At 39.7% G+C, this 12643-nt stretch overlaps 1 protein-coding gene across 1 annotated transcript in view; it reads left to right on the top strand.

Moving 5' to 3' along the window:
* Positions 1-7093: 7093 nt before the first annotated feature.
* The window catches only part of LOC131880939 (probable G-protein coupled receptor No18), a 46637-nt gene continuing 41087 nt past the window's right edge, over positions 7094-12643 (top strand). The window contains exon 1 of the mRNA XM_059227671.1: positions 7094-7702. Within this exon, the coding sequence (XP_059083654.1) occupies positions 7547-7702 (156 nt within the window). The 5' untranslated portion in view covers positions 7094-7546. The remainder of the gene's footprint in view (positions 7703-12643) is intronic.

Genomic DNA, 12643 nt, shown 5'->3' with positions numbered 1-12643 from the left:
CCGAGACTGTTATTTTTGCTTCTACAGAACGGTTAGATGGCTCAAATTGAAGCTCTTGATCTGCCCTACCTGTTCCCGCCGTTGCTGAAGACGTACAGGCCCACGTTCGTCCTCAACAGGTCCGGCGTCTTGAGCATCTGGTTGCCGAACGACTACTGGCTCTTTACGGACGTGGGAATTTTTTTTTGTTTTGAAAAATTAAATTTTCGTTCCCAAATGAAGGTAGAAAGCGAAAAAGACGGTTTTGTGATTCTAAAACGTAAGGTTCCGACGCCATTTGGCGCGAAAGTTCAATCCATACTTTGTGCGACCCCTGTACATCTGTGATTTATGACTCATCAATTGGGCTAAAGGTCAAATCAACGTGTGAGAACCTTGAGTTGAGCACGTCAACTTTCAAAAGGATTGGTCCCAACCACGGGAAATTTGACCGACACTTGGATTAAAATCCTGACAAAAGTTTTTTCAATCTCGTTTGCGATCAAAACTGACATGTCGGATTGGACCTGCTAGAAGCATTTGGCATTTGGCACTGGGTTTCAATACTGGCCGAAGTTTGGCCCCCATCCAAAATTGATCAAACGTTCGTGGCGTTCCATGTACCAGATTGATCACTGGAGCTGTAAACAAGTGCATGATTGTTGGTATAACCCTTAGAAAGAATTGCTTTGTAACAAAAGCAACAAATTGAACCAAAGTTTCAGGATAAGTTTAGGTCTATGTGATGGATTTGAAAAACCTGATCTCCTTTCATCTGTTCAATCTAAGTGCTGCCTGCCTGAAAAGGAGTCTTATCATCACTGTTGAGTAAATCAGTGTTGTTTGGATTGCCACGCGTTTATTAGATTTTTCTTCGAAGGCGCGATTCAGCATTGTAAAATTGGCGCTCGATTTCATTTCCTGATTTGATTAGTATTAAAAAAATTAAATAATATAACCTGAAAATTTGGGTCTTTAGTGTCTCTTTCTTCTACATTTCCAATTTTGCTTGCTTCAGCCCATGTTTATGTGTTCATTTTGACCTCCATACTTGCACTTTGCATTGCTCTTTGAATCACAACCTTTTCTTTGTACTCGGAATTAGGGACTCCAGGACTGCCAATATGGAAATATTATAAATCTACTAAAACAAAAGGATGGTCAACATGACGATTTGGCATCAACCTAGTTTGTTCAAAGCAACCTCTGACAAAAGCTTTATCTATTATTTCTTGAATCCGAATGATGGTCATCTCGTGGAAGAAATCATTTTTCAAAGACCAATGAAAGTTCCATCAAGGACATTCCTCTCTTCTCTCATCATTTTAACACCAATTCAATTCAAGGAGAAACCTATCGAGAACCTATTGGAGAAAGTTGGTTGTCTTGGGTCGCCTTACCTTGTGATCACCATGAGCAAACAAGACTCTACACCTAAATGCTTATAATGAACAAGGGCAGTTCAACCTTTATGAAGGAGACACTTTACTTTTGTACCTATAAACCCATGTACTCCACAAAACAAGCAAGCTGATTTGTGAGTTGTGAATTGTGCCACGTGTTTAGAGCGAAGCCCGAGTTTGAAGGAAAATACGAAACACGTCCTGGTAAACGCCAGCAATCCCAGAAATCCTCCGACAACAAAAACAAATGAGGCTCATTCATGTGAAGCTTATAGGGATCACATATGAATTTGGGGTGTTTAAAGCGCTCGTTCCTGAGTACCACCTTTCGTACGGTCTGTTATGGTCAAGATCGAGGGGATCAACTTGTCCATTCCCAGTGCAATCTGATTGCCGAGAGAAACCACCGAGGCATCAAACATCACGAGAGCCAAAAACTCAGGCAACAAGAGCGAAGAGCGAGTGAGTGAGCAAGTGGGTAGGAGGCTTCAAGAGGGAATCCAAGACCATGCGAACCACTACGTGGATCGCATACCAAATGACCTGAAAGGATACAGACAAAGACACCAAATTAGATTCTCTCTCTCTTGCGCGCTCTCCTTTAGAACCAAAAGATGAAGAAGACGACGAAGACGACTTGAAGAAGGGCCCATCAAATCTTGGAGGACTTATTTGAAAAGTTCTCGATAGCGGCTCTTAAAAGTTTGGCCGCTAATTTGTGCTCAAATCCGTCTCAATATGAAAGTGCCTTGAGGACACACTTTAGCACCCTATTATGAGCGTTTATGATAAAACATAATTGTCCTAATGATATTTGGCCTCAATTCTCCTCCCTCTGGCAGGAACGCGATTGTTCATTGAATTGTTCATTGATTTCTTCCATTAACTACAAAGGCCATCGCACACCAAAATACCAATATCTTGATCACCTCATCTGCCTTTGTCCCTTCCCGATCTTTCCCAACTTATTGTCTAAGATCGAAGGTCGTTTCCATGCGGATTCTTCGTCCTCATGATGATTGGGCGGAGTGCTAAGCAATAGTAACAACAACAGAAACTACAGCGTAGCGTAAAAGACATGTGTGTGGACTATTTCATTTTGAGTCGTACGACAAAGGTTGTCCTTCCTAATTTCAGTAAGGTATAAAGGAGAACGCTTTCAACCATGTCAACATGGATTGGCGAAACTATAATGCGGCTTGATCTTTTCGATCCAATTCAAAGCAGGTACGTTAATGTTCAAAAAGTGTTGATAGAGTCCACCTCCCCTTGTACCTGACCTTTGAAGATGACAATAAAGGCCTAAAGGCTATCTTTTCTCACCTTAGGTCGGCATTTAGTTCAAAAAGCAGTGTATGAAACTCGTCTTGGACCCAATCTCAGTAGGGTATTCCTTTGGCACGCCCAATTGGTGTGAACTGAGAGTACTTTTTTGGTTTAGTTTTCAAGGGCATTTCTGACCGTTACAAGGAATGTAATCACTAAAGGTCGAAAAATAACTAGTTTTGACATTGAGCACCAAACCAGAGATTTGAATGCGATTAGTGGTCTGCAGACAAGTTAACGCGAAGAGTTATTACTGTGAGGAAAAATTGTTTGTGATGTTGGCCTTAAACGTTTTTTTAGGTTAAGACATTCATGAAATAAGTTATGATAAGGTAAAAAGTGTTTCAATTTGTCCAGTTATTCAAATACATGTAGTATGGTGGCTTTTAAGGCAAAAATTGTTTGAACATTGTTTTTGCAATCTTCTTTCTCTTAGTGTTTATGAATATAGTCTTACCTCCTAATATCCTGATATCATGTTACAGGACAAAGTCTGTCTAAAAAAAATATAAAATTTGACAATAGGACCATTCAGTCCAAAAACAGTTTTTTTCTGCAAAAAGTATTTCTTAAGCATGTTAATGAGTAAAACTCTGACAATATATGAAATAACAATGCTACATGAACCAGTTCTTTTGTATATTTTTTTTCTTTTGGTTTGGTTTTTCACGGGCTTTTCTAACCGCTACATGGAATGTAATCCCCAGTACTATTAAAATGAAAGGTTATAATTCGTCTATATATTACCTTTCAATTTTTATATGACATTTGGTCTACCAACGAATTTGAGTTGGCAGACCGAGCTAGTCCTTGATTGTAGGGTTGATCTGGAATGCTATCTAAAAATTTGTCCAAGTCTGACTTGAAAGATGCTACCGGAAAGGCAATTATAGATAAATGAATTGGAACTCTAATTAAATCTCTTGACAAAATGTATTAGATCCCTTTCAAAATTTGATGGTGACGTCATCCTCCTTTCCTGCTTTAATGTCCCATAAACAATAACAAGGAGACGTGGTGTAATGGTAAGAGCAGTTTCCTTGTACGAGAGAGGTCCCCGGGTCGAACCTCCTCCCCGACCTTTCTCAAGGAAACTGTTAGACGCTATCCCTGCCCACAGACGGAGAACCAAATCTGATACGGACCCGACACTGCCTATCGGAAAAAGTATAAGGACGATGTGATGGCTGGCTTCGCTGGCCGGGCGAGGCTCATCCCTCCGACCCTAGCACCCAAAAACAACAAAAGAAATACATTCACACGCATAGTGAGGAAAAGAGGATCAAAAGAAAGAAATTCTTCAAAAATGGAACAACAAAATACGAGAAGATTATTAACGTTTTCATTCTTCGATTGTAGGGAAAAGTAAAGTATTAAAGCCACCACAGTCTTAACGCAGTTCTTGAACTGAACGGACGTTACTCCTCTCGATCTTATTGGTATCTCCTAACATGGCTTCTAGTCCCCCTGATAGGGGAAGATCATTAGATACCCGTGTGGAAATGAACAAGTCACCTCCTCCTGGGGTGATTGGATATTCTACTTATGCCAACGTCGTTCGAAAAAAGTTCCCTGCCTTAATCTTGGATCTTTCCTGCGATCATGAGGGTGAATGAGTGACGTCACAGGTGGTTGCTGACTTCGTCTTAAGTGACTTAAAGCTCCTCCCAAGCAAAATCACTCGATTTATTGGCATCGGACAACCTTCAAACGTTATCAGTATTGTGACAAAGAACAAGGTGTTGGTCAATGAACGTTTTGGCGATAAAGTCGAGTATCGTAAGCACAAAAATATCACAGATGGTTTGGTGGGAATGGCTAGAGAATTGCGACATTTGACTAGACAAGCATGAACATAATAAATAAATGATGTATGTATGACTAAAGTTGAATAATGTGGCGACTAGAATAATGCGTTGAGGGGTTTGACTAGGCGTTGAAGGGTTTGACTACGATCCATCCTCCATCCGGGTCACCACGTCCACCAGTCCTCCCCAACCATCCAGGCATTGATGTCTCCCCCCGCACCTCGGACACCCCACGGTCGACCTGGCCCAGTCAACGCTGCATCCACGGACCTTCCGTTGCACCCACGGGCGGGTCACTGCAACCACGGGCCTTCCGCACGCACCACGGTCTCGCTGAGACCACGGCCATCCCGCTGCACCATGCCCACCCGCTGCAACCACGGCCATTCCGCACACATCACGTCTCTTCTGGGCCCAAGTTCCGCATTGGCGTCCTCAGTCGTCTGGGGGAAGGTTCTTCCGCCTAGAGGCGGCTACTACCAGCTGTGCCATGTAGGCACACTAGTAGAAGAGTACGAGGATAAAAAGCGACCTCTGATGGGTGCAGGCTCCAAGATCCAAAAAAAGTCGCCAAAAAGTCGTCGGCAGGAAAAGAGCACGCATTGTCCCCTAAAACTCTTAAACGGCCAAAATAGTTAAAAACTTCGTTTAACCAAAAAACACTTTATTTTGCCATCCATTCCAATAGTTGATTTCTCTACTCTGACTCCCTCTAGTAACTCTCTTCTGTTCTAGACACTTCTTCTTACCCTTCCACCTATCCACTACTCTTCCATTATAAAGAATAAGCGGCTTGTTCGTTACGAATACCTAACACAAACCATCACATGTCTTCATACTTGTGACCTCGGTAGACTCTTTTGCTTTAGACGAGTGATTCTTCAATCTCGGTATCTACGGTAATCTGTCATCTTACCGTGTTTTCTAAACTTGTGCCCATTTTTGGATTATAATTTAGCTTGGACAAATTTGAGTTTGGACAAAGTGTGGGTAGAAATAAAAAGTAGGTGGTCAATATGCGGTCCTTATTTTTGTTGGTTTCGAAGTCATATAGGACCTTTCTAGTTCGGCTTGGCATCGAATGACGGGTGCGCAAATGCAGAGACATTCCCAGCAAGTAAAAAAACGGAAGTAGTTTGCAATATCCCTTAAAAATTACTCAATGTCAATATTTCACAATGACGATGAAATACTTGTCAATCGTAACTTTAATCAAGCTTAATCTTAGCTTAGGACAAAATTATATTTACGTTGAATAAAATCCTCTCTAGTACGTAAAAAATATTTTGTGCGAAACGTTTGAAAAGTAAACTATCTCATCTTTCGTTGAAACATTTTGAGAATATAATTAAATAGGGTAGTTCTTGGTACTTAAATAGAAAGGATGGACATTTTTTCATCCTTTATAAGTTTTGTGTGACAGTATGTGCTACTTTTAGCTTTTAAAGAAATTTTTAAAATGGTAGAAGATGGTCGTTTCTTGTGGTAAATTTTATATGTCTTAGAAATAACTTGAAATACAGTTAGGCCATTTTTCGATCTTTTAAGGTGTAAAACGCAACTTTCAAGGTGTAACAAATCAGCCGCTGCTAAATAGATGTTTATAAAATTTCATACCCAAGCCTAAAACCCTGCTTATCTAGTGGATAATCGCCTCGAATGGCGACTCTCAAACCCAGAATGGGCCTACCAACAACCAAAGATGCCATCAAAAGCAGTACATACAATCACATATAGTATATATAAATGTCTGTATCCAATGAGACTTGCATCTCGCAATAAAGAGTTGTTTTTTTTTTAAATTTCATACCATTACATGACTAAAATTACTTTCAATACTGATTGACTGCGTTTATACAGTCATATGTTTTAATGTACTTTCAGTGATTTAAAACACTTATTCGAGCTACTTTAAAAATGAATTTGTACAAAAATTGTTGCTTTTGTCTCTTTGACAAAGAAAAACATATTTAGATGTCATGGCGTTTGAGCAAACACTTAACCAGAAGTTATAACCGCCGTGTTAACATATCAACTTTCTTCAAGCCTCATTTTTGTAAACTTCGGGCAAAGAAAGCAATTGCCATTGAATAAATAGCTATTCTAGACAAGGGAGCAGTTGTTTCCGTTTGCGTTGTGGTGTAACCCAAAGAAAACAAAATACGCGTAGAAGGAAATTGATCCAAGTTTCGCGTTGGTGACCATTACTCAGTTTTCCTCTCTCATGCTGATGGTTATTTTATACTCGGCCGTCTGATTCCCGATGCTCTGGGAGCACCGTAACTAAATTTGCATTAGAAACCCGGGTAGTCTCATCAGGCCAAAGAGCGAGCCTCAAGACTAATTTGCCTTGGTTTCATTCTAAAAATATGTTGACTACTTGATAAAGTAGATAGGCCGATTCAACATTTAGCTCCAATTGCGCTTGACGTTACGCATTCTTTTTTCATATAACATGACGGGGAATACTTCAAGTACTAATAATCATGTTGTCAGTATACAAGTCTAAAACGGATGATTACATGAGAAAAGAAGTACGTCTATTCGAACGTGATTCTTTGATGCTGTGACTGCATTTCCATGCAACTGTTCAAAAACAAACCTCTCCAGATCAGTCAACGAGTCTTGGCTTTTCTCTGTAATATATTACTATCTGGCTTCAAAGCAAAGCAGACACTCTTTTCGTTTAGCTCAGTCTATTGTTCCAATGTTTCAATGGTGAATACCAATGGGCGCTCTGGCCATTCAATCGCCCACAACGAGGTTTTCTCGTTCCACTTGCCCGTTGGTTCTTGGTTGGGTCTAGCGTTCTCGATTGGTGTTCTCGCTTTTCTCGGTCTTTGTGGTCTCGAAGAGAAGGAAATAGCCGGAGAGTTCCACCTTGTTTCCTTAGAAAGAAGGTCAGGAGTTGCCTGGTGATCGTTGACGAATCTTGAAGGTTCTCAAACGGTGCAGTGAGTAAATGCTTGGGGGTTTGAATCAGTGCAGAGGAGTTCTTGAACCATGTGTGTGTCGTCCAATGGCCAATAAATGAGTGATCATTCATCAGCCATGAATTTCTCCCAAGGCGACAACCAAGATCCAGACTTGAGTGAAACTGTCGCGTTCCACTCCCCAGCCAAGAACAATGGGATAGAGATGCACGCATTGGAGATCACATTTTGGTGTCTGGATGTCATGACAATTGTAAGTCAATCTGATTGGTAGTACAACACTCATACCCACCGACTTCCACAATTGAAAATAGCCTTATTTTTTTTAATAAGCCTTGTTCCCATTCAAGTGTACGACTACGTAGTCCTTTCTTGGCCTTCATTCCCGTTGACGTACTAAGCCAGTTTCTATTGCCAATGAATGATGAAAGCGATGCTCATAACCAACATTGAAAATATCCAGCCCCTTGGAGACCAATAGTTTTAGAAATTTTGATGATTATCCATTTCAATTTACTAAGAAGTGCTAGATTCTTACCTTGTTAGTTGTTTGACATTGTATGTAGTTTGTTTATTTGGCAAGCCCGTTTATATGCTTTCTCTATATAAACTCGATACCAATAATTTTGACAGTTGTATGGGATAAGGTAAGCATGTACCAGATAACTCCCCGATCCCCGAATCTTGAGGGTGTTAAATCCAGCCTCCGGGGACAAGTAATGATCCGTCCCAAAAGTGCCAACTTGCGAAAAATCAAACGATAGTTGCAATGTTTAATGATTGGTCCAGACTTTTCTGTCTCGACTTCGTCCCCAATTTTTTGCGCTGACGTTGTTCGAATCAATCTTTTATTAAAATATGCAGTGCCATATCTTGAAGAATCGCTCACGTTCAAACCTTTTTCAACACACTCATGGTGAACAGAGAAAGCTTTCAAGAGACAGCGTGTCCCGTCACTCTGTTTTCCGGGTCTTGAGAAATACTTCAGGCACAAAAGAAGCACTTGGAGTTGGACAGAGTTGTTTTAAAATAGTAGAGAGACATGTCGTGCCGAAGAGACACTTTTCGACGCTTGTCCCGATTAATTGTAATTTGTGTCGTTTTCTACTAAAAATCGCATTGAACCCAGTTTTTGTCCAGTCATAGGCCCGTTTATTTCATCCATTTCGAGGTTGTGTGCAAGGATTAGTAAGTTTCATTCCAGGTAAAGTCCATATGCTACCTACCATGTAAGAGCTTTAAAAAAGGTGTAACCATTCCTATAGACATATCTGCTCTCCAGTGAGGGACAACAAGCAATAAAGAAAACGTGCGTCAATTTTGAGAGAAATGTGGTTTTTAAACTACCAAATATAAGCAATGATGCTATTTTCTGACAACATTTGGGAGGATGGGGCAGGCAGGATGCGTTTCTGATATTATTATCGGTAGGGGTCGGAAAGATATATTTTTAAGTTAAATTAAGTTTTCAACAATTTCAATCACTTTTGGGCAAAATAAAAATTTCACGAACTTTAACCATAGAATAACCTAAACCCGAGGATTTTCTGGGGAATTCAAGGAATTTGCCATTTTTTAGGGGAAATTCGGGCGAAATAAAGGAAAGAAGTATAGGCCGCTCTTGGGTGACAATGTTTGTCCTCGCTCAATGATTTGTTTGACATTGATCCCCTAAGCTGTCATTAAGAGTGACTGTTGAGCACATTGGGGCATATTACAAGTGATCTAACTAGAGGTCTTGTCTTCTACGTGCATATTGTTTAGTGGCGATTGGTAAACCTCCCATCGTTTGTAGCCAAAATGGAGCAATCTTGAGGTCAGAACCAAAACAATTATTCAATAGTCTCTTTTAAGGGAAATGATGTTTTTCACTGAGGATTCTTCACAGAAATAGATCTTTTTTTACTGATGCAAGACTCAATCCAAAGAGCAAGAATATTTTGAAAAAACAATAATCATGCAATTTAAAACCACCATCATACTTTTTATAACTTATTTTTACGTTTTCGGAACTTGTTTTGGCTGCTTTTAATAACTTAAAATCAACTGTTTTTACCAAAATAACAAACTATTTTTCCGACCCTCAGTTATCGTTATATTATGATACTCAAAAGCTGCAATCAATGGTAATTATCTAAGGTATTATGTCCTTTCTGTTTGCACAATGTTCCCACTGCACTGAGCGGAAAGATAAAAAATAAAACATTGTCGGACATACATCCTTGACATTAATTTTCATTGATATGAGAAGCTAGCACAAGGATAGTCATAAGTTCTTCAATGAGGGCTATATTGATACCGCATTAAAGGGTTGCTTTTCTCCCTTCAAATGGTTCAAAATGCATTGCGACCAAGTGATAATAATTGGAGTGTTGAGCACAATTGGAGTAAAACTGTTGCAAGTATAGTCTCATTACATACCTATTCTTAAGTATATTCGAGCAGTCAAGGATGGAGTCGAAACGACTAGCACTAAGAATGCATTTAGCGTAATCATAAAACCCGTCTCTTCAACAACACCCAAAGCAAATAACTCCGCTCCACCAGAACAATTAATAATGTTTTCCTTTTCGGCGTGCAAGTTGGAGCAATAAAGTGGTGTTTTACTTCCTGGAGCGGAGCCTGACCAATAAGAAAAAGATATGATCACAAGTATGCAATGCTGAAGTCAACCACAATCTAAAAAGAGCATCATGAGTTAAGGCTCATACAACCGGAATGCTCACTTCATATTGCTATTCTTACTAAAATGCTATAGATTTTTTAACCTATGCTTCTGCACTCGTGTTTCTTCAAACAAATACATTGTTTATTGTTCGAACCACTCAAATTTCAGATTTGATGATAAAGGGTGCGAGTTAAGAAATTCAAACGGAAAAAGAGTACAAACATGGAGTTGCAAAGATTAGGAAAAAGGACCAAAATATTTGCGCATTTATTGTAACTCTTGGTCGTATCATCCAAAAATGTTGATGATTGACAATATTGCTAGCTAGCGCTCATCAGCCAGTTTTGCTTAGTTTTCATCTTAGAATGCTACCGGTACACATTCGATAAAGATGCCATTTTGAGTAATGGTCGACCGTCTCTCGAGAACATAATGATCTGACAGATTAATGGGCGTCATTTGGACATTCTGTATCAGATCCAGCGTTGTCGGAAAAGGTCATGTCCAGAACACTATTCGCTCTATTGTTTAGACCAACACGTTTGAATGATGAACACTCTATTGTAAACTAAAACATTGTAAAAAAAGTGATGAAGGCAACACGAGCTCATGTTGAATAATAAGTCTCATCACTCTTATTCTTACAAGAGACTGGCCCTCAAAGAGTAATGAAGCACCCCATGAAAGTCAATGTTTGGGTCATTTATATCATGAATATCAGTCTTCCAATCTTTGGGGCTATGAAGTTCGTCCAAGGCAAAACCCATGATGGTGTAGAAAATAGGAACTCGAGCGATTAGTCTGGAAACAATTTAGTTTTTGATTCCGTGTCAGCCTCTTGAGTGGTCTTGGGACTATTCTTGGCGAATTGTCAAATTTGATTCCAGTTGTCTCTTTGCTCATCCAAGTGCTTTCAGCTTTCAGCTTTCTTCAGGACTGTTGTAAGGAAATTTGACAACGCTTTCCCTTTCTTTTAGAACATTCATTCCAAAAAAACCTTTTGAAGCGAAACCTTTTGAAGTTTTAGAAAGATGGTGGAAAGATGCAAAGTCCATATAGAATGTTTGATATCTAAATAAAGAGGATATAAACACTCTGCACATTGAATGATTACGAACTAACGAATATTGGACTGGTACCTTTCATGCTGACTTTGCCTCAATGCATCTTCTTTAAGGTCAAACCCCAAATCAATCTGCTAAGATTCAGTTTTCAGATAGGCCTTTCCGCATTATTTTTGAACAAGAAGTGAGAGTGACCTTCATGAATGACGGATTTCTCTCGGAAAGGGCAAGGTTTTAAAAGTGAACTTATGCCCCTGTTCAATGAACTTTGGATTCTGATTATAGTAAATCTGATGCCAACATGCCAAGTGTACCAACATACGATACTAATCACAAGTGAACACCATCCAGTCGGCTTTACGGTTATTGACATAGATCAACTACAACATGCTCTAAGGTCAAAAATCATTTCACGAAGCACAATATCTCATTGATCAAAAGTTCAAGCTCCAATTCGCCCATTTGTGCTCTTTCATTTAAAGTGCCTTCTTTACTAGAAACTGATTTGGCCAACAGTTTGTCTCAACAGACATTTAATACCTTATGTCATTGACTTGAAGGCCAGATTATTTTTCTAACACCCACATCTCAAGAGGCTTTCCAAGTAGCCAAACGAGAGATCCTATGTAGATTCTATTGATTTTAGGAAAGGATGTGCTCCCTCGTACAAACGATGGTTTTGCATGTGCGGTACGCAATTGGATTCATTGCTTTTAGAAAAGGTGAAAGGAGAAAGAAAAGGTGAAAAGAGAAAGAAAAGGTCTGACTCGCTTAGACCAGAGGATCTCCTAAAGATAAGAGCCTTGGCAGAGGGACCAAAGTGTGCCAAGATTTGGTGAACAAATAGAAACCGGTTGCAGGCATCCTTTCATTGGAATGGCCCGTGGCCAGTGCACATGCACATATTTCCCTGAAACCTGACCTAAGCTGAGGGTTTAAGTGGGTCAGCTCAAGAACAGATTCAACTGAAGAAAGAATGTTATATCTTATGGGAACCGGAATCTGTCATCATAAATTCCATTCTTGCTCGTAGAGTTTACATTAACACTGACGATTGTACACTTGATGCGAGATTTTCAAACTCAAATTTAGCCATCGGCAGTTGCATGGATGGCAAGTTAGAGTGTGGCAGGACAATTATGTACCATAACTTGGTTAAAGTGGACAAACCAGGCAAAATGAGACTTAATACGTTCGATCCCAATCAGTTCGTTGAACTTTACATTCCATGAGACGTGTCGATGGCACGTGTTCCACATGCAATAACGTCATGGCGAACGCTGCTCCAATTTCGTTATAAACGGAGTTTTATGTAGAACTTAAAACTCAACATAAGGCACTGGAGCCGAAGTGCTGAAGTCTACACTAAATGAACTGATTTTATAAAATTATCAAGCAAATTGCATTATTTTAAAAAGTGTTTCAAGTTTCAAGACGTATTTGGTGCCAACTTCGTAACCAG

This window comes from Tigriopus californicus, chromosome 5 (assembly GCF_007210705.1).
Source record: "Tigriopus californicus strain San Diego chromosome 5, Tcal_SD_v2.1, whole genome shotgun sequence".
Classification (NCBI taxonomy): domain Eukaryota; kingdom Metazoa; phylum Arthropoda; class Copepoda; order Harpacticoida; family Harpacticidae; genus Tigriopus; species Tigriopus californicus.
Note: the sequence above shows the minus strand (reverse complement) of the source record. Positions and strands in the feature narration are given on the sequence as shown.